This window comes from Pseudonaja textilis, chromosome 1, assembly GCF_049901715.1.
Source record: "Pseudonaja textilis isolate UNSWEBS1 chromosome 1, rPseTex1.2, whole genome shotgun sequence".
Taxonomy (NCBI): domain Eukaryota; kingdom Metazoa; phylum Chordata; class Lepidosauria; order Squamata; family Elapidae; genus Pseudonaja; species Pseudonaja textilis.
In genome coordinates, this window is record NC_141990.1 from 62,054,901 (window position 1) to 62,077,460 (window position 22,560).

General features: G+C 38.2%; 1 protein-coding gene across 2 annotated transcripts in view; it reads right to left on the minus strand.

The window, feature by feature from the left end:
* LTBP1 (latent transforming growth factor beta binding protein 1) overlaps positions 1-22,560 on the minus strand; it is a 224,820-nt gene that overhangs the window by 178,361 nt on the left and 23,899 nt on the right. For both annotated transcript variants that reach the window (XM_026695526.2, XM_026695525.2), the window contains exon 3: positions 14,824-15,109. In XM_026695526.2, the coding sequence (XP_026551311.2) occupies positions 14,824-15,109 (286 nt within the window). The remainder of the gene's footprint in view (positions 1-14,823; positions 15,110-22,560) is intronic.

A 22,560-nucleotide genomic window follows, 5' to 3' on the forward strand; every position in this document is an offset into this window, starting at 1 on the left:
CAATATTCTAATTTTCTGAGATTGTGGATTTGGAGTTTTCATGAGCTGTAAGCCATAATCACCTCAATTATGACAAATCACGGCTTGAACTATCTTGCTTTGCATGGTGTAAAAGGTGTAGGTTCACCTTTTAAGTTGCATTACTGAAATAAATGAACTTTTGCACATATTCTAATTTTTTGAGTTTCACCTGTAGGTCAAGATTATATATTTCAATACCTATATCTGCTTGTCAAGAATGGCTAAACATCAGGCAAAATGAAGATATACTCAACATCTTAATAAGATAGGTTGAACAACATAAAATAAATCTATTTACTAAAGTTCCTCAACATCTGTTTAGGAAAACCTCAAAAAAAAACCAACCCCATTCACTTTCATGTCTATATAGATTACAGCTTGTATCCCCTCCTAGATGAGTCATAAAGTGGTAAGATTTTTAAAGCCATTTTAGTTGAAACTTGTCAAAAAAATTAAATCAGCCAAAAAAGCAGGAAGTTTTCTCCTTCACCAACATACTTTTGGCGTTAAAAAAAGTATATAAATCTTAAGCTAAACTTTTCTATATTGCTCTTCAGTTCAAAATGCCTATACCATTTTAATAAAACACAATAAAAAGTGAAACTAAATATAATCAAGCAAGATTGAGACTAAATGACAGAGGTCACAACACCTAAAAAAAAAACAATAAACAGGCAAGCCATTTTGGAAACAGAAAACTCCACAGCAAATCACTACTTAAGAGAGATTCCCTCATTTCAGATGATGGAACTCACAGTGAAACACCCCTGAGTCCATAAATCTTGCTTCAAAGTGAACCACAGTGAACCATTAGGTCTTTCCAACAGCTGAAAAACCTCTCTAGAAAGATACAATGGTGAATCTATGTGTCACCAAGCCATATCAATGGCTTTAAAAACATTATCTATTAGTGTACTTTCATTTTGCACAATCTTATTTTTCTACCAGGCCTATAAAATAAAGCAGCTTCTTCAGATCTTTAATACAGTAGCTGGACAAAACCCCATTTAGGGAACTATGTAAGGATAAACTAATTCAGACCTAGGTTTTTTTAAAAAAATTCCCTCTTAAGTTTGTATGTTCCTCACTATGGTTCATGCAGTGGTTGCCCCTGGGAGGAATGAGCAGAATATTCCAGGAGTTTAGATCAAATATATATTCTTCTAGCAAGATTACTCAAGGGGTGGAAGTCATCCCAGTTAAAGAAGCAGACATCTGTACTATATTGGGTAACAGCAATATAGGAAGATGCTGGAGATGGATGATCAATTGCAAACAACGATAAACCACCTCTTTATTTTACCAAGGAGATTACATGAATAGACAAGGTAAAACTGACAATATAATGATGAATCATGGTCCTCTCAGGTTGTTTGGCACTCATCCTGATGAGGAATAGCCAAGAATCTTTTGGAATACTAATAGTGTTCATGACACAGCTAATTAAAACCTTTTGGATAACTCAGAAAATAAAATCTGAAGCTGCTAAGACTGAATTACAGTGGAAACATGGAGGCTTATAATAAAAAAGTGAAAAATTACAAAGGAGAAAAACAGCACCAACATATAACCAAATATGCATCCAGCAGAGGCTCAATCATTACTCTGTCCCAGATCCTGGGAGAATAGACAGTTTTAAAATAGCTTCCTAAACATCATCAGGATGGGACCCATCTGGATCTTCAGAGAGTAGTCACTATGATAGAGAACACTTCCCAGGTTCCACAGCATAACATGGCTTGACTGATGGGCATGTACATAATGCCCGATCACACCAGACAAGCAGAAAGAACCAGGGATGGATAGTTCCTCAAATAATCAGGTCCATATCACAAAGAGCTTTGTAAAGATAACCACTACCTTAATTTATACCTAAAAGCTAATTGGTAACCAGTGATCTTGTGGAGCTAGGGAGATCCTTGGGCATAAGAAAGTATGCCCACCACTGACAAGCTATAGCTTCCAAGTGGCCATCCATGTATAGCTTCATGTAAAGTATGCTATAATAATTCATTTATGAGCTTTATAATTTATGAGCTTTATAATGAATGATTGTTTGAAGGCCCACCTGGTCCAACTAAAGGTACAAGTGGCACACTACAAGTACTTGGGCAATAGCCCTTTTGGCTAAAGCTGTTACCACCTCTTTGAACAGGAGCTGTGAATCCAACATGACCCCCAAACATGTACTTGGAAAAGCTCAACACAATACAAGATGAATGAATAAATTGTACATGGCATCTCAGGCATCAGCAAATTGAAAGAGACTAGAATTGTATATTTTCGGTCAGAAAAAATCTGTTATTTACTTATCAGGCCACAAAAAACAAATAATAGTATCAGGGGAATATTGCAAAGTAATATTGCAATATTACTTGGGCACAAGGAAGTCAACAATTGAATAATACTTTGGAAGGTAGCACCCACCCCCACCTAGAAGAATAAAATATTTTGAGAAATATTTAAATATTTAATATTTAAAAAGGCAGGATAAAATATTTCCCCTAAAAGAGAAATTAAAAAAGTATTAAAGGAGACAGAAATTCAGAGCCCCAGTTCACTGCCCCAAGCAGATATTTTGTTCCCCTTTAAGAAAGACTGGACCATCTTATCTACAAAACCAAAGACCTTCAGCTCCAGGATGACGGGATTAAGACATGACCCTTCAGGACATAATAGGATTAACCCACTACCATTTAGCAGCAGAGCTCACTACCTTGCACAATCTCCTAAGGACATTGCATCACCCTCCAAACTTCAACCAAATTTAGCTCAGACAACATATAGAGCCAGCTATGATTCCTACATAACCCCTACAACAACCCATAGAATACATGCTCTTGTATAGGAACAGGAAGCTCAAGTGCAAAGCCCAAGAGTAGGTATAAAACCTCCTCACTCTCAACTCCATGTGGTCAGCTGCCCAGAATCATGCATGCTTGGTGGCTTTGCTTCATCAATAAATGGGCCCTCTTTCCAATCAGCCTCCATTTTGTATCCAGTTCCTTTCTCCTGGCTTGGAACTGAACCAGATGGATATTTCTTCCAAGAGTACTAATTACATTTTGCAATCAACCCTTTAATATGATAATCATCCAAATTTATGCTCCAATCTCTGATGCAGAAGAGGAGGTGGCATACTATAATTTATTACATCAATTGTAGCAGCCCAATTCCAAGGCAGTCAATACTGGATTAAATCCAATAAGAGCAAAAACTAGTAGTAATACAATATTAGCATAATGGCCCATGAGGACAATATAATCCAAATCATACAACCACAGTTTGTCAAGGAAGAAAAAGAAACACTGACAACCTCGTTCAATTTGCAGGCCCCAGACATTCTAGGACTATGAAATGTTGACAGGATTGGAGTTGAACAAATTAGAATACATTGCTGGTTCTCAGATGTCTTTCCTTACATATAGACGATTTCTAATTCAAACTTCAGTTATATCAGCATACCATTTAGAAAGTTTATTTTTTTCCATATTTTTCCGTAAAGTTCCCCAGAAGAATTATACAAACAACACTAAAGTCAAAGCAATATTACTCCCTCCCATCTGTTCCTGTAGTAAAATAGCTGATTTTTACATACTTCTGCTTCAGGATTTGTAAATTTAGTTAATCTTCTATCCAGAAATACAAAAGTATTTTACGTTCCACATCTGCTATCCAATTTACTCCCCAGCAAGTTTATTACAAATCATCACTATAACAAACTGATACCGCAGCATGACCCCTTGGGGACAAATGTATTGTATAACAATGTGGTCATTAGTTTGTGGGCAGCCAGAGATAGTTGATGGTTAACTCCACTCCTGGCATCTTCTTTCATTTTCACAGTAAACAACTACATCAGAGACAACATGAAACACCATTTAGCATAGGGGGTCTTGCAAAGAATATGGCAAAATACATGGCATTCATAGCACAAAATAGATTGTGTATAATTAAAGGGCTGGTTCTGGATTATACATCATGCTCCTTTTGTTGCTGAACAAAGATTATATAATCTCCTCATAATGGTACAACATGACCAGAATTCATTTTAAAAGTATTAAAATACAGTACACTGAAACAGTCCTGCTGAAAAATATTGGAAAAAATATTGGAAAAGGGAATCTTATATCACATTAGTGAAAAGGAATTTAACAAACCTGGAGTGGCCCTGGTATATACACATGGACTATAGTATTATTTTTTAAAACGTAAGAACGTGTTTTAGAGTGTTAAATAGGATGTTTGTTTTCAAAACAGCAAGGCCCTAATGAACAAAAGGGCAATAAAGCAAGGCTAAGTATTTGTAAACTGAACATTATATGAGGGGATCTAGTGCAGCCTAGGCACTCCAGATGGCAACAAGAGCTTAAAAATGGATTTTATGTATATATAAAAATAATTTACTATTTTGCACATGTATAAGCGTATTCATTCTTTTAAACAGAAGTACAGATCATAAAGTGTAGATATATGAAATGTGGGAAAATACATGTGAGATGAATTTTTTTAAAGAAATTTTTTTAAGGAAAATCTGGCTGTTGAAGATATCAAAGAACTAACCGCCCATGAAATGGCATTCTCATTTTTAAAGACAGTCAATTCATACCCAGAACTAATTAATGTCTAACTACAGCCAAGAAGACTTTCAACATAGAATTTGGAATTAGTGACAGCTGAATTTGTAGCAGGTCTATGCAACAAAGCAAATTCAGGAGGTTTGGTAGAAAAATGTGCATTAAATTAGATAATATTTTATCATTTGATAATCTAAAAAACAAATAAACAATTTGTACAACGCACATAATTTTATTGTCAACACAATAAAAAAGCACATAATTTTATTGTCAACAGATCTGACCAAATATGGCAGGATATGTGCTCAATGCAAAGTTCTGCAAACTTCATTTCACAAACAATTTTCTGAACCAAATCCTATTTCTACACATTCCTGCAGATTATTCCATATACAATAATATGTGAAAGCAAAACCAGATACCATGCAAAACATATGCTGCTGACATCTAAACAAAACAGTAAGTGAAAGCATCTTGAAAATAAAAAGATGCTTTGAGCATAAAATCTAACAATCGTAACAATATTCTGTACAGAATTTTGTATTATTCCTTCAATGAGAAATTTACAACAGAATACAGGTCACACAATTGGGCATTCATCTAAAGTTCAGGCAAGCTCAGTGTTTTCCATATGAAAGAAAAAGAATGAATAGGAGTATTGTAGTGAATTCTCGAATATGTTCTTTATCTTGATAGTTAAAATTTGTCAGTAGATATAGATAAAATCTAAGTGCTTATATACTAACTAAAATAACTAGAAAAGATTTTACAAAGAAGTTGATCAAGATATTTAAAACAAACCAATGACATGGATTTCAGCTATATTACATTGCATATTACACAGGATATTAGATCAGATATAAAATCCTTTGTGAGTCATCCCTAATTTAAAATATAAAATCCCTAATTTAAAACACTGGGACTATTAATGAAAGGAGAAAACCACAGTAACATTCATAATAAGTCAAACAACTTGGCAAAAATTATATAGTAACTTTCAGCAATTTGCCCCTTTCAGCATCAAAAAGAAGGTTTGCCTTTGAACTTCACTTGTAGTGCAAGAAACATTTAACAGGCGTTCTCTAGGAATTCCCTACAAAGCCCACCAAAGCTAAAATAAAAGTGAACTTGACAGTTTGTATTGCTTCTCAACTGGCAAAAGACTTCCCAACACTTTGTGAAAAATCAATAGCAGCTTGTTTTAACCATCATTTGATTTCAATCAAATATAATTGATATGTATGCTATGTTTATTATGTTGATTAACTTCCCCCTTTCCTTTTATTAAAAAATATAATATTTCATAAACTTTGAGGTTCATCAAACTCGATACAAAACATGGTCATAGCTTCAAAAAGCTTTTGCATAGAAACCCTGCCCACTCCATTTTCTAGATTCTACATAAACCAAGATAAGTAGACTCCCACAATGAAACACGGGCTAAAACCTTCCCTAACTTTGTAAGAGTCTCAAGTTGGATCCAAATCTTTAAACCTGTCACAATTTGTTTTTGGATGGATCTCAACAAGCAAAAATCAGTTTTTATTGCTCTTCTCTGTAAGTCACACTGGTGATGCTAGTTAAGACCTTTTTTTAATACAGTAATTCTAGTAGGAAGAAATATTTTACAACAGCAGTCCATCATCTAATCCTTCGGCTGCCCCAGTAGATAAAGAGATTTCAAATTCACAGCTCTGTTTCACCTCCATGCACTTAGCAAACTGTCCCCACAGATATTCACAGGTATAACCAAAGCCTCAGGAATAGAGTTCTTAATAACTTATTTGTCTCTTAGATGGCCATCCAAGTGATATTTCTCCTTGTTCTGTCCAATGGGGAATTAATATTCCTATTTTTATATATTGCTATTTATTGTATCTCAAATGAAATTCACCACTGAATATAACTTTAAATTAAAATTTTAAAAATCCTTTTTCTCCTAGGCTTTGGGCTTGTGTGCTTGGAATCCCTTGTAGGGTATATGTGTGTTGCTATTGGCCAGATATGTCAACATTTTGGCAAATACTATTAAATTGGGGACAGCTGCTATATACAAAGGAAGAGTTAGGGACTGGGCTGGACTGAAGCAGAGAAGGGGAGAGGGTGTAAGTGGAATCTGGAGGTTCCACAGGGATAGGAAGAAGCAAAAGCACATTTGCAAGGGAAACAGCTACAGCATTTATGTGACACAAACAAAAAGGCTAGGGAAACAGAAAAGAAATATGTTTCTATACGGTGCAAAATATTTCCATCCAAATAAAGTAAAATATATGCCCAGAAAAATCCAAAGAAAATAAAATATTGCCAGGGTTGGATCAAAAGGATACAGCTGAATACTACAGCCTTTTCTTTCATTGTGTAGCTTTCTCTCTACGAAACTATTTCTTAGACATTAAGAATGTTTTAAAAGCTACCATTGCTTCCATCTGCAGAAATGAGGCTCTGTAGAGCTTGCATGCTCTCTCTCTTCCCACCCAACTTCGCCATTTCAATTCACCTAGCATTCGATGGCCAGGTCCTTAAAGGGGAAAAGTGCCTTGGCCAGCTTCACAGTTCATACTTCACAAGAACCATTTAGGTTTAAGATTTCACAAGAACCATGCAGGTTTCACTTTCAAATGCAACAGGGTTTAAGTTGGATTGTTTGGTCTCTTTGCAGATTCTTGCATCTGCTCCCTTGGTGATAGACAGGGAATAGAAGCTGAGGGAAAATTGACAAGAATTCTGCCTCCCACCCCTTTTCTTTTAGGGCAATCATCCAGTTTCAAAGGGTGCCATGTTGTTCATTGGGAAGGGATTTTTTTCAAGGAGTTTTTTAATGCATGGCTGAGGATGCTGGGATTTTTGTTCTTTCAGAACCACCTCTTCTCCTCTAAGGCAATTTTTACTATTTTGACCCTGGTGTCTTTCTGTAAGCCTACTTTAGAATTTACACTCCTCCCTCCCAATTCCAGCCACTTCAACGTGTCACTATGGTTACAGCTGCTGAGAGGAATGCCTGACTGCATAAGTACCAACAAGCATGCTACCTTTCACCATCACAGGTAAAAATAGGTTTTTAAATGCAACGAAGGAAGAGTGGCTTGGTGGTTTTGCAGCTATTCTTCAACAATAATCACTTAGGGCTTGGGTCTCATTCCTTGCCTTTTTCTTGCTTTCCAAGATCTACAGTGGTAAAGATGACAGCATCGGTTGGCTTCAAAAGAGTTTGCAGGGATTCAGGAATGGAAAAAGTGCCGTGTGTAAATTCTCCAAGGAAAAAAACAACAACAACCAGAAGCCTAGAGCCTGAGACCATGCTAAGTAGAGCATCAGGAGAAACTTTTCATCCAGAACAAATGAAATAATCAGCTGCTTAAAGGTCAAATGAAACTTTTCTCAGAAGCAGAAATATACAAGGATGACACCAATTGAACAAGCCATATTTGGGGCATACCACATAGATATCTCCAGGACCCCACCTGTCAAAGATTAGAAGGCAAGCTTATGAGAAGTCACTTTGCTAATGATCTCAGTCAGCTGCAGGACAAGATCATTTAGTTGGAAAAAAGTCTTTGATATGTCATTTACAGCTCAAAATATTACTCCAACTTCTTAGAAACCAATTGGGTACACTGTAAAACATGCCAGGCTAACTCTCGGCTAATCAGGGATAAAAAAAACATCTTACAACTAAGAGGTCACATTAATATCTGGGGGGGGGGATACAAGAGGGTGCAGGTGAGAGCACTGAGAACTTTTATTATAGTTTTCATCTGTTCTCCAGCTCAAAATAGCACAAAAATGCCTTTTCAATATAGAAGCATTGACCTTGATCTTGTGCCTTGTCACCCTCCCAGATAAACCAACAAATGTGACAAGCTGAATTAATTCTACTTTACTGTAAGGGTAGATTGACAGAATCTTGCAAGTCTGAAGGCACAAACTTCCCATTTCTACTTTTAACTTCTTGATTCATTAAAATGGGTATTTTCTTTCTCTGGCCATTAAGTGACTGTGGGCTCCTGCCTCTCTTGACCAATTGTTTCCTGGGAAGTATTTCCCCAAGGAAAGGCATTCATACATTCCATTATAGAACCCTGCAGACATGAAATTATTCTTTTCGGTCCATTCTTCTTAGAGCAATACTACGCTAGGGATGAGTATTTATGAATGACATGGAAGAAACCTTCTCACACCGATTCATTGATCTCTGGTTCTCACAGGAAGAAGCAAAGAAGTGATATTCACAGATGCCATCTTTCCTTGTAACTGGTATTTTTCCTTAGGAAAGGATTTAAGCCAGTATTTCCTTCTTTTCATTTCCTTCAGCTAAGTATTTTGTTTGTGGCAAGTGAAGTGTGTGTCAGGGTTCCAAGTAATAGACCCATAGCAAGCAAAACTCTGAGGCAGACGAATTCCTCAAAGAACAGTTTTATTGGAGATATCATATTGGCACAAATCTGGTGGAAGGCGACTTTGAAGGTTCCCACAGTTTTCACCTAATTAAAAGAGAGAGTTTTCTCTCAACTCCAATCCATCAGTCACATGGTCTAATCAAAATGCTGTCTGGTCACCTAATGACCTCACTCCTCCTTGTATGATCCAGGTGTGAGAATGTCCCAAGAGAAAATATTTTATTTTGGCTACAAACCCCAGCTATCTTTAATCCCCCCACTCCCTATCCCTCAGCTCCAGTGTGGCAACACTGAAGATCCAAGATGGCTCCAGTCAGGTCAGCTTCAGGGTTGACAGTGTGATAAACTGGAACTGATTCACAACTAGGAAAGATGTATATGACACAGCCCCATGGCACAAATTAAATAGAATGGTATTTGGCAGATACTTACTCATTTGCAATGTACTGGCATTATTAGTAATATTTTTTGTTCAATCCAATCCAGTTTATGCATTTATTCAATTTATTCTACCTTCTGGAAGTAGAAAAAGCCTATGTACTCAAAATTCCGGTTGAGCAACAAAAAGAAGTCAATCAAATTCTTTCTGCCAAGAAATGACATCTTGCAGAGAACTCAAATAAGTCTCTTGAAATTCTGGCTATCTGTAGTTTGAAAATAAATACAAGGAAAAGGAAAAGTGAAGTTTGCCACCTACTGCTCAACAGCATAACAGTAAAAACACTGCATTAGCTTTGTATTTTCAAAACTCTAGAGAAGATTTATCCTTTCACTGAATATTATATATTTTCAATTACTAGACCCAATATACTTTACATTTTTTTCTCCTTGCAAATACATTAAGATAATATTATTTCAATTCACAGGGCCAAAAGAAACACTATTAATTAAAAAGAGTATCATATGAACACTGCATAATATATGTGATAGGATTACAATAAAGTTTATTATAGCATACAGCCTAGCAAGGAATCCCTTTGAAAAGAGGCCAAAAATGTCATGTGTTCAAAAGAAAAGTCTGCCATCAAATTAGAAAGAACAGAATAATAAAACAATAGTTCAGTTTCACATAAAGTTAAATAAGACTGTTTTTGCATTTTCAATTAAAGGCATCAAAGAGGTTATGCTAAGCAGAGAGCTCTATAGGCAAGCATACAACAATCTTGGGTCTAGAAGCTTATATGTCTCAGTGGACAAAAAGGGTATTAGTGGTGTTTCAGAGCTCTTTCTTGCAAATGTCTACAATTCAAGATAAAAGATAGGGTTCTCTGAGGCTTTCTTTAAAAATAGCTATTTTGATTTCTGAACATTTGAAAAAGGGCTGTTTGCACAAAGTATTGTTGAAAAGCTAGGAAGAATCCCTTGTTCTATTTTAGCCAGGCAGATTAAAGGTAATCTGAACTTCAATACTCTGAATTTATTTGAATGAGAACTCTTCAAGCAGTGCTGACTGAATCCCTTTTTGCATTCTTTCCACATTTTGAATCTCAAATTCCTTGTGTCCCGCTTATGAATACACTTGCTAACTTCTGATCAATTTAAGTATTGTTCACTATACCAGTTAGCTATCAAGTAAAATGATCAGATAGACTCAGCTACAGCACAGAGTGAGTCAGCTAACTCACATAAAAAAGGGTTTCAACTCAGCCTTGCATAGGTTGGCAATTTGGGTTTCCACAATCAATTCGAACCGATTCTCATCTATCCATCCTGCTAGGTCAGAGTATCGGGCCCAGAGATTCTACAAATGGAGGCTGGTACACATGGGAGGAGAAGAAGAAACAGTTTTCACTTAATTTTGTTCTCTCTCAACAGTCCTTTAGGAGACTGAGGGACTTTGCAATAGATGGCACAGGATGGGGGAATAGTTTAGGAGAATATAAAATAAAGTCATTGTGCCAAATCACGTCCTGTTCCATAAACATGAGCTCTCCAGTTTGCAGAAAAACTACTTAAAATCCAGGTACATTCTCTGAGTATTTCTCAGCCTTGGAAATTGTAAGATGTGTGAACTTCAACTCCCAGAATTTCTTAGTCAGTTACCAAGCTACTTTAAATGTATGTAGGCTATATAGGGTGTCACTGGGAAACCATTCAGATATGAAAGGACCGAAATGGCAGGCGTGTAGAATGTAACTCACATCAATCTCATACTGCAAAGCAGCTGGGGATATTAGAAATTGGAATCCAACATCTGAAGGCCACATGTTGCCTATTCATAATCACAAAAGATATAAAACATTTACTTATAAATGCAATCCTATTTACATATGTCCAACTTTTAAATTTTTATATGCAATAACAGGGACTGCAATAACTGAACAACCTACATAGAAGAAACACTATGGTTTATATATAAAGCACTACTTTGTATATATGAACTTTTACCATTTTTCTAAAGCAGTCAATTTCCTCCAATTATGCTGTGCTTTGATAACAGCACATATAAAGAAATATTTTTAATACAGGAAGATGAATTTGAACAAAGCACAAAGATTAACTAATTGTCTTAGAGACAGTATTAATTCTTGACAATGACAAATCAATCATGTCCTTTTCATTGCTGTGCTTCCACCCCACACTTCCCAATCCTCTGTGATTCTTGCAGATCCCTTCCCTTAAATTTTGCTATCAAGGCAAATTCTGGTCCCAATTACAATAGTAGGTAGAGGACTGTCTGTAGCCTTTTAAATTACCCACTGTATTCACACTGACAATTAGATCTCATACTCCCTTTCTTGAATCTGATTAACCCTACTTAAGATGACATCAAGGCAAAATTTCCTTGATGGCAAAAGAGACCAAGGAAGTATTCCTTTTCTGTGGCAGCCTTTGCCCTATAGAAATATCTCCTCTTGAGCTTTAAGAGGCCTTCATCCTTTCAACCTTCTGGAAAACACTGAACTGTGGGAATGGGGTAAAACCAGAGTTGGAGGATAAGTGTTGTGGAGTACATTGGAGAAGTTTGGTTGTGATGCCAGTTTTCTGTTTCTGCTTTGTTGTTTTTTGTTTATTCCTATGGTTGTAAATATAATAGTATTTTTGGTCTAGTGATCAAGCTAGATCTAGTGGTTTAGCTAGGTTGGCCTAGTAGTTAAGGCAACAGGCCAGAAACCCAGAAACAGTGAGTTTAAGTGCCACCTAAACCATGTAAATCAGCTGGGTGACCTTGGGCTGGTTACTTTCTTTCAGACCAACTCACCTCACAGGTTACTGTTATGGGAAAAATAGGAGGAAGAAGTTGTGTTGGATATGTTCCCCACCTTGAATTATTTGTAAAAATAATAAAATAATAATAATAAATAATAAAGACTCAAAATTCTAGACCTAGAAAACCTAGATCTAAGCCGTCTTTGGTCCGATCTAAATATAGTATATAAAATCATACATTGCAATGTCCTACCTGTCAATGAATACTTCAGCTCCAACCATAACAACACAAGAGCACACAATAGATACAAACTCAAGGTTAATCGCACCAAACTTGATTGCAGGAAATATGACTTCAGCAACAGAGTGGTCAATGTTTGGAATACTCTAACTGACTCTGTGGTTTCTTCCCCAAACCCCAAAAACTTTAACCTTAGATTCTACTATTGACCTCACCCCTTCCTAAGAGGCCTGCAGGGGGCATGCATAAGCGCACCAACATGCCTACCGTCCCTGTCCTATTGCTTCTTTTCTTTTTTAAAAAAAAATTCTTATATGTATCCATGTATTCATAACTATGTTTTTACTTATACCTATTATCTTGCAAGCAATTGACAAAAAATAAATTAAAAAATATTAAATAAGTAAGTAAATAAGTAAGGGAAGGAGGGAGGAAGGGGGGAAGGAAGGGGAAGGAAGGAAGGAAGGAAGGAAGGAAGGAAGGAAGGAAGGAAGGGCTTTTTAAGACAAGAGGAAGAGCCACAGACTGCATGGGAAGCATTTCAGAAGATTCAATTAATATAACCTTTCAATAATGATAGAACTAGTACTCATAGTTGTGGTTCCTGTCTGGACTACATCAAAGGGCTAACATAAACCTTGCAAGACTCAAAGTATTTCTCCCCTCCTCTCCTTTTATTCTCTGTGAAACTAGTCTCTTCTGAAATGTTTCCCATCCCCTTCTATGGACAGAATTGTCCAGTCTGTGGCTCTTCCTTCTGTCTCACAAGGTAATTCTCACATATCTTTACAATGAGCTACTGAGAGTTCTGGTTTTATGATGAGTAGCCATATTTTAAACAAATAAATGAACTCCAGAGATAGAAATTGTCTTGTATACCATTTAATCCAAGCCCTACGCAATACAGGATAGTCATGGAATACCATCCTAACAAGTGATTTCCCAAGAAATAGGCTAAATTGAAACAAAATACCATCATTCTTAAGAGGCCAGCACTCTGTCCCCAGAAATGTACTGATTCTTGATAACAATAGCTTTGCTTGGGACCTACAAAACTGCCAGCTTCTATATTAACCAGATTCCTTGACTAGTAATGGTCTTAAACATGGAATTCATTCCTGAATGTGATATGAAACTTTTGTCCTTCTTAGGCTTTTAGGGAAAAGGCAAGAACTACTGCTTCCGGGCAAGTATGTGGGGGAGTTGGTTGAGAATGATTATTATAAAAATGTTATTGTGGATGCCTAGTACTGCCATGCCTCACATCATTTCAATGAAAAACAGCGGTAACACATTTGACATATTACGTCATCTGGAGAAAATGATAAAGGATCACATTAAGACTTCTTTTAAATTGTAAGGTGGTATAATGTAGACTCCAGAAGCAAAGATTTAAAAAACAACGTAAGTGTTGGTGAGTGCAAAAGAAGTCAGTAACTCTGTTCACTTCCTGCATTTAAAAAGTGGGTCTCTAGTATGGCCAGTTATCGGTCCTTATTTTCTGTTCCAGTCCTTCCTGAAGGAGTTCTAGATGACAATAATTTTCTTAAAGGCCCTAGCCTGAACCCCCTTTTCTTGTTCTGGTAATATCTATGGCAAAATCACTGGCAGAAGACATTTTGACTTTCTTCTGAAGCAATGTTAGTTGCTTTAACATGACTGACGAAAGATACCTTAGTTACACAAGGCATTAATTTTCCTCTACAGAAATCATGATATAGCTCAGATTGCTTTTGGGGTGGAGAAGGTGTGCATGCACATCTATATCCATATGTCTAGGTCTACATCTATGTCTATATCAACTAACTATGAATGGGGACATTCATTTACATATTTATATACAAGCATGCTGAAGAATATGGGTGACCATTGATCTAGACAATGTTTTCTTTTTGAGATTCCTCTGCAGCATTTATATCAATGAACGTATAAAAATCCGCTTTATTTTTATTATAGCAGACACTTCATTCAAGGTCCTAGGTTACTCCTGGTTTTCCAGCTCTCAAGGCAACCAAATTTGAATCCAACCATTAGTACTTTATTCAAAACTATTCTGCCCTCTCTGAGTGCCATGGCTGTCCATTGGGCTATCACTGATATAACCCCATGATCCACAAAATGCCACCAAACCAAATTCATTGATACAATTCAACAAGTTTTCAAAGGCACACTTATCCCTACCAACATTACTTTTCATTGTTGTAATATACAAAAAGAATCAGGCCTGTTGACTTTTTAAAAAAATGTCCTAACCTTTAATTATAGAAAAATGTTGGCCTTATGAAAATGCTCAAAAGTTTAGAGAAAGTTCTCTATGTAACAGCTTATGAAGGAAGCTGACGACACTCATAAATTTGTCTTATAAGCTGCAGTCCCATGTAGCTCATAAAGCAAATTTAAAACATGCTCACACGCATACAGTAATGAAAAGGCTTACTGCGGCTGTGCCTGCTGAGGTAATCCAGAAGGTTTCTGCTTGAGAGTGAATGTCATCTGAGCCATGGGATTCGATTTCTGCTGGACCTGCACCTTCTTTGAAAACATCTGCTGAACTGACCGCTGAGGGATAGGCCAGGGTGGAGTAGCTGGACTTGATCCCCCAGGTGAAACAGTCTCTTGCTTGGTGGCATCCTCACAAACACTTCCTTTTGTACCTGGCTTACAGACACACAACTGGGGGCGCAGGCACATCCCTCCATTCTGGCATGGTGGTGAACAGTTAGCTGAAGGGGAAAAAGGAACAAGTGAATAGAAAGATAAAATATGTTTGTGTTACACAATCTTCAAGCAAAATCAACTCTTTGGAATCAAATTCTATACAGTGCAAACAGATCCCATATATGAAGTCATTGCTGAGTAGCAGACACAAATATTATACTTACGGTGTACAAAATAGGCGGAATTTACAACTTCCAGAGATCCTCCATCTCATGCTGTTTAGTGGAGTTATCTGAACAGTTAAATCTTTTAGAAGCTATTATTATGATTATCAAATTAAGAGTTTCTTCAGGGTGAAAATAAAAACCAGATTTCCCCAACCTGCTGCTACCTGGTTACAGCCACGTTGCCTGGGAACTTTATAGCTCAAGGGCTATATATTCTCTAACTGGAGAAGGACTAGTGTAGGTTATTTGTTACCAGCAAATCTACAAATCTGTCTACATCAGCTACTTGGTTTATATACCACGACACAAATACTCAAACTTTATGGCACATTTTTTACAAAAACCATCCTCACTTTTGTCAAATCAATCAAAGTAGTAGGTGTACAGCTTTTTCTGGCATAGGGGAGAAAGGGAAATATATGGACTGTTTAGAGCATGCTGCAAGCAAAATGGTTGGCAATACATCCAATTCACAAACTGGTAGCTGTGAGATCTAATCAGTAATAAAACTCTGGTTTAACCAAACATGCAAATTCCTATATTTTTCCTCCTCTCTTCCAGATAATCACTACCAATCAATTAGGAGGAATTTCTGGCAACAGGGAAAGAATAGAGAACTAATCTTCATTACAGCAGGGGTCCCCAACCACCGGGCCCCAGACCGGTACCAGTTCGTGGATCATTTTCTACCGGGCCACCGGTTTGCTGGGTGCCGCCATTTTGTTTCAACAGACATGATATTCTTCGGAATTCTGATTTTGGGGGGGAATCAGCCCTGCCCCACCCTTTCTCCCCCTTTCTTCTCTTCCTTCCCCTCCCCTCAGAGGCCCCCTGAGTCAGGAGTTGCTACTGCCCAGCGCGGCTCCACGTGGCTCCAGTCCCGCGTTGCCTCGGGAAGGGAAAGGCAAAAAGGAAGAGCCGTGGCAGTGCTTTGCAAAGAGGACTGGAGAAGGCGAAGCGGTTTTGCAAATGATTCCTGGCCGCCCAGATGTAAATAAACGTTTTTTGCCCGGGAAGCCCATTCTCACGAGTTTAAAAGGCTCATGTAATAATAGGCCTTTCTCTCTCTCCCCCCGCCCCCAACGGGGCACTCTTCAACGACTCCTCAGGCTGCTCTCGCTCTTTCAAAAGTGTGAGGGGGGAGTCAGTTGCAGGAAAAACCAAGCCAAGGAGTGGGGACACAAGTTGCAATTGCAAGGCTAGTGGCAGGAGGAGTGGGGGGGAGAAGACTATTATTCCTGTTATTCTCGTGCTGTGGGGATAGTGAGTGGGTGTTTGAGTGGGTGTTCTGTGTGTGGGCGTGCACACGCACTGATGCCGGGCGAGAGCTGCCTTTGGGGTTATAGAGCTGCCGCCTCTCGCCGAACTACCCGTGCCAGATGCAAAAAAGTTCTCCATGGGGAGGAAAGTGGACCCACATCACTCCCTGGGTCTCTTCTCCCCCCTCCCCCCCAGCTGTCAGGTGCCTGCGCGATCATCCCAGAGGAGCCCTGCCGCCTTTAGCCTGCAGCTCGGAGGATCTCATGCAGGGGGGGCGAGGAAGAGCCCGAAAGCACCAGCTGAGGCTTCCATGCAGGGAGGGGTCGCTGGCGAAGATCTGGAGGGGAGGTGGGGGGGAGAGGAAAGAGAGAAAGGGGGGGTGTTAGTTGAGGTCAGGGCGGGGAGCTGATCAGATGCTTAGCTGGTGCTTTCCGGTTGGAAAGCGGCGTTTGGGTCCTGAAGGAATCATCGCGCCTTAGTTTCATCGAAGGAGGGGCGGCTTCGAACGAAGAGCCGTCCCGATGGCAGAGGAGATTAAGAAAGCACAAAAAAGCACAAAAAGGGTACAAAGGAGGAGTTGAAGGTGGCAGGGAGAAGCGGGGGACGGCTGGCTGGCCGGTCGCTCGGCTCGCCTTGCCTTGTCATGCATGCTGATGCTGGTACCGGGCCGCGGATCATTTTGTGATGCCGGTACCAGGCCATGGCACAAAAAAGTTTGGGGGCCACTGCATTACAGGATTTCAAATGAAAGTTGGGAGTCATTCATCAGGGAGATTTAGTAGGATTTAGTAGCTTCCATCACATGCATTCTATGATCCCTGCTTTTTAAATGTCTTTTTCTTGGCAGGTAGACCAACTTTCATGCAATGCACTGGATGGTAGCTACCCACTTTCATTTTTTAAAAAGTGTATGTGATCCATTTGACGCATCCCAGCATCCACTTCCTTTTTGATTAAAATATCCAGAGTTTGAAGGTACCAAGCAAGTTTTCTGTGGTGATACTTAATGACTTTTCTCCCAAAAGCTGATGCTTCTGTCAACTATATACAGAAAGGTTTGTATATTCAAAGGAGGCTGCAAATTTCCCTCTGATTGTTTTCAGATATATGGAAGTGTTTTCACAGATCAGCACAGAAGCCTGTTTGCCTTCAGTGTTGAGGAATATAACAATTCAGGCAAGATTCAAGACTATAAGAAGTCAAATCAGCCATAAAATGTAAATCTGTAAGAACTTACTAGACATGAGTTATAGCAATAGCACTTGGACTTATATACCACTTTATAATGCATTACAGCCTTCTCTAAGTGGTTTACAGAATCAGCATATTGCCCCCAACAATTTGGGTCCTCATTTTACCCACCTTGGAAAGATATAAGGCTGAGTCAACCTGGAGCCTGGAGGGATTTGAACTGCCAAATTGTAGACAGCTGGCTGCAGAAGTAGCTTGTAGTACTGCACTCTAACCACTGCCCCACATTATGGCCTTTTAGTAATCAATAATGAGGATAGATAAGCCAGAAAAAGAAAACACCCAGTAATTTTAATCTGCTTCAATTAACAGCAATGATAACTATACAGATATTATATGTAACAGATGTACATTAAAAAAAAGCCTACAGTGCAACACTACTGTGCAAAAAGCACATTTTGAGAAACAAAACTTATTTGTTAAATATTTTAAAATATATCACTTGCGAGTTGCACTTTATTTTTCTTTGGGTAAATATTTTTGCTGAGTATTATGGAAAAGGGTTGACACATATGTTTGTTTGTTTGTTTTATTTATTTATTTAGTCAAGCATGCATTTGATAATATATATATAAGTGTAAACATGACTATTAATACATGAAATAGATACAAATAAAAGGGAACATTAAGATGGTAGGCACGTTGGTGCACTTATGCACTCCCCTTACAGACTTCTTAGGAATGGGGTGAGGTCAACAGTAGACAGTCTGAGGTTACAGTGTTTGGGGTTAGTGGAAGAAATCACAAAGTCAGGTAGAGTATCCCACGCGCTGACCACTCTGTTGCTGAAATCGTATTTCCTGCAATCAGGTTTTGTGCGATTTACCCTGAGTTTGTATCTATTGTGTGCTTCTGTATTGTTGAGGTTGAAGCTGAAGTAGTCATTGACGGGTAGGACATTGAAATTGATAATTTTATGTACTACACTTAGGTCAGACTGAAGGCGGCATAGTTCTACATTATCTAAGCCTAAAATTTCGACTCTGGAGGCATAGGGCATTCTGTTGCGAGTAGAGGAGTGGAAGACTTTTCTCGTGAAATATTTCTGGACTCGTTCGAGTCCAGAGAGATGAGCTGTATTCAAGAACTGGTTTAGCAAGTGTTTTGTATGTTTTTGTACTTGTTTTGTCCTGAACCAAAAAGAGTAGACTCTCTGATACACATCAATTGCATTTCTCACTTTCAAATCTGCTCCATACTGTAAAACTGAAATTGGCAAGCTGCTTCTATCTGGACTAAGAACTCATTGTTATTTCCAATTATCCAATTGCTTTCAGGTCTCCAATGAATGCAAACAAAACCACCATGTTCTTCTGGGCTCATGGGACCTTTAATTGCATATAATACACAACAAGGAACTGAGAGACCACAAAAGCTTGACACTTAACCATAACCATTAGTTTAGGTGAGGATGACTGAGTGGTTGAGACAGATTTCCTTCAGGCTTCATGAAAGCTTCTACTGGTTAAAGCGCACAAGAACACTGGCAAAGCAACTGGTCATGCATGATTTCAAGCCACCATCAGATTTCTTAGCACAGCATAATTCACCTCTGCTCAGCCTACTAACATAAACTGGCATTGGTCAGCTGAATGAGAACAGATCCAGCTCTTCCAAAAGAGCAGATAATTGTCAATAGTGTACCTCGACTATCACCCATAGCCAGATTATTATTATTACTAGCTCGATACCCATGCTTCTCTACGAAACTATGTGGTCAGGCTTAGTTTTTGGTGAGGAAAATAGGGGGGGAATCCGTTTCTACCTACTAGCATCCATTGGTATTCATCTGGCTAGTGTCCTGTCAGTGTGTGAGAGACTTGGGGGCTGTTTGGAAAGTGAAACAATATTTACTGTGTGAGCAAGGAGATAGCAAGGAGTCTGAGCATGGCTTAGCTCAACTGTTCTGTACTAAACTGCTTGGCGCTGTGAAACTAAAACTGAAACTCCTCTCTGCATGTGTTTTGCATTTGGAACAGATTTCTTTTCAAGTGAGGAGGGGGAATAGAACTCCTTACCATCAGAGCACGTTAATAATAATATACAAAATACTAATGCTCTGATGGTCATTTCAAAAAACCCTTTCTTAGTGAGCACCTAGAAGCCAAAAGGAACATATATGCCAAATTTCAAGTTTGTAAACTTTACACTTCTGGAGATTTTGTGATGATGCATGAGTGGTATTTTGCTTTTATATATATAGAAGATTAGTTATCTAAAAGACTTTGGAAAAGGCATCTAAAACACTGGCACTTCTATTCTCTGGCTTTAAATTACAGAACAAGACACAGCATGTTTAATTCACCTATTAGGAAAACACCCTTGAGTCAAATAGTTTTTGTGCAATTGCTGGCAATACTGAGAAAAAGCTGTTTTGTGTCACCAGAGGCATTTCCAGGCACCTTTCTATTGAAGCCACAATAACAAACAATACCAAATTGTTCGAAGACAAAACATTAGGCTTCACTTCTAATTCAGAATAAAAATTTAATCTTTAAATAACATTTCATTATTTTTTTATTAATATCTAGCACGGTGTTACAATGTGACATTATTGTTTTATTAAGCAATTTAATCAATGTACTAGCTCAACAAACCCACCATGCCAATAAAAACATCCAATACCAAACCACAACCTAAAAAAAAAAAAAACCCACCAATGAACCACAAGACTCCTGCACATGCTTTATATGCTCTGTAACTCTAAAGGTTAATGAAAATTCCATCAAATGTTCTCTATGTGAAAAATACGCTCATCATGACTGCCTGGAATTACCCAAGCAAATGACTCAATTCCTAGAAACATCCAATTATGCATTTCCATTTTTCTGCCCACCATGCAAACTCAAACTGGACAAACATATAGCCCTGTTTGAAAGAGTTGACTCTATAGAAAAGCAAATATCATCCCCTGACACCATAGTAGCATCCCTGGACACTTTAAATGAAAGATTAACTAACCTTGAAAAAAAAAGAAGACACAACACAAAAACCTGAACATCCAATAACTACAAACCAACAACCGCAACCTAATCCAATAGCTACAAACCAACAACTGCAACCTAATCCACAAAAAACCATAAATCCAACAAATAATGATATCCCAGTCCTCGTCAGAGAAGCTGTCAAGCATGAATGAAAGCGTCCTAACGCCATCTTATTTGGTCTAGAGGACATCAATAACAATGATGATATCACAATTGTCTGCAACATCATCAGTGACTATCAAGCATCAAGCATCTCCCCTGATGAAACACTTGACATTTCTCGCATTGGCCGAGAGCTCAAAAACAGAGGTGGTTCGGTGGCCCCATACTTCTGCAGAATCATTTGCAAAAATGAATTAAGCAAATGTAAATTCATTTATACTATAAATTCACTCACCAAAAACAACACCAACCATAAAAACCTCTGATCTCGTCCTGACCAAACCTTACAGCAACATGCCCGCTCCCGTATACTATGCACAGAACTCAAAAATCGTCTAGACAATGGAGAGAAGGACCTGTACATTGATTACCTTGCAGACTGTATGAAAAGAAAGTGACACAACCCACAACTCAGCATCCAAACCTTCTTCAACCAACCCACCATCACCCAAGACTAGGCATGCACACCCCCAACTACCTCAATTCAAACTACAACTGGCCTTAAATGCAAGCTACTCAATGCAAAAAGCCTTGTAAATAAAATACCTGAATTTCTCCTCTTACTAAATACAGCTAAATTCGACATCATATTTGTCTGTGAAACATGGCTCAACGCATCTCTCCCTGACTCCATTACCTCAGTAAGAGACTATCATGTTTACCGATCTAATCGTGAAATCTGTAGAGGAGGTGGTGTTGCTATCTTCTATAAAAAGTTCTTACATCTAAAAAACACCCAAGTTACCCAAGAGCTTGCTCTTCCTGAGACCATTATCTGAACTGACCTTAAATATCACATTTCGGTTTTTACTATGTTACAGAGCCCCTGATTATGACATCGAACATGTAAACAAGCTAAATATATTACTAACATGGGCAGCATCCTGCCCACACACTTTTATCTTTCTTGGTGACTTCAATCTGTCTCATATTACCTGGACCCTTAATGAATGTACAACTGAACCCACACATGCAACCTTCTACAATGCTGTAACAAATCTGGGACTGGAACAACTAGTAACCAACAATACTAGACTAAACAACTGCCTTGATCTCGTCTTCTGCAATAGTTTGAATTCAATTTACGGAATACAAATTAAAGAACCCTTTTCCAACAGTGACCACAACATGATTGACTTTTGTCTCAACATACGTCCACACAAAAATCATCACAATGACAAAATCCCCATTTATAACTTCAAAAAAGGCAACTATGATCTTATAAACAATGATCTCTCTTCCTTTGATTGGCAATTTCTATTCACTGGATGCAGTACTGTTGAAGACCATTACAACATATTCTTACTAGAAATCAAAAGAGCCATCAAACTATATGTACCAATAACAACTCCCCAAACCAGGAAAAACAGATTACCCATAACAATAAGGAAGCTTCAATCCAAAAAGAGATCACTTTGGCAAAAAAACAAATCTGGTCACGTTGCCAACTTCAAAAGCCAATACAAAAATCTATGCCACCAGATAAAAACTGAATGCACTAATTATCACATTAAACAAGAGGAAAACCTTCTATGCACAAATTCCACCTGTGCTTTCTACAATTTTGTAAACAACAAACTAAAAGACTCAAGGTCCATCCCACCCCTGAAAGGACCTAATGGCAAAACC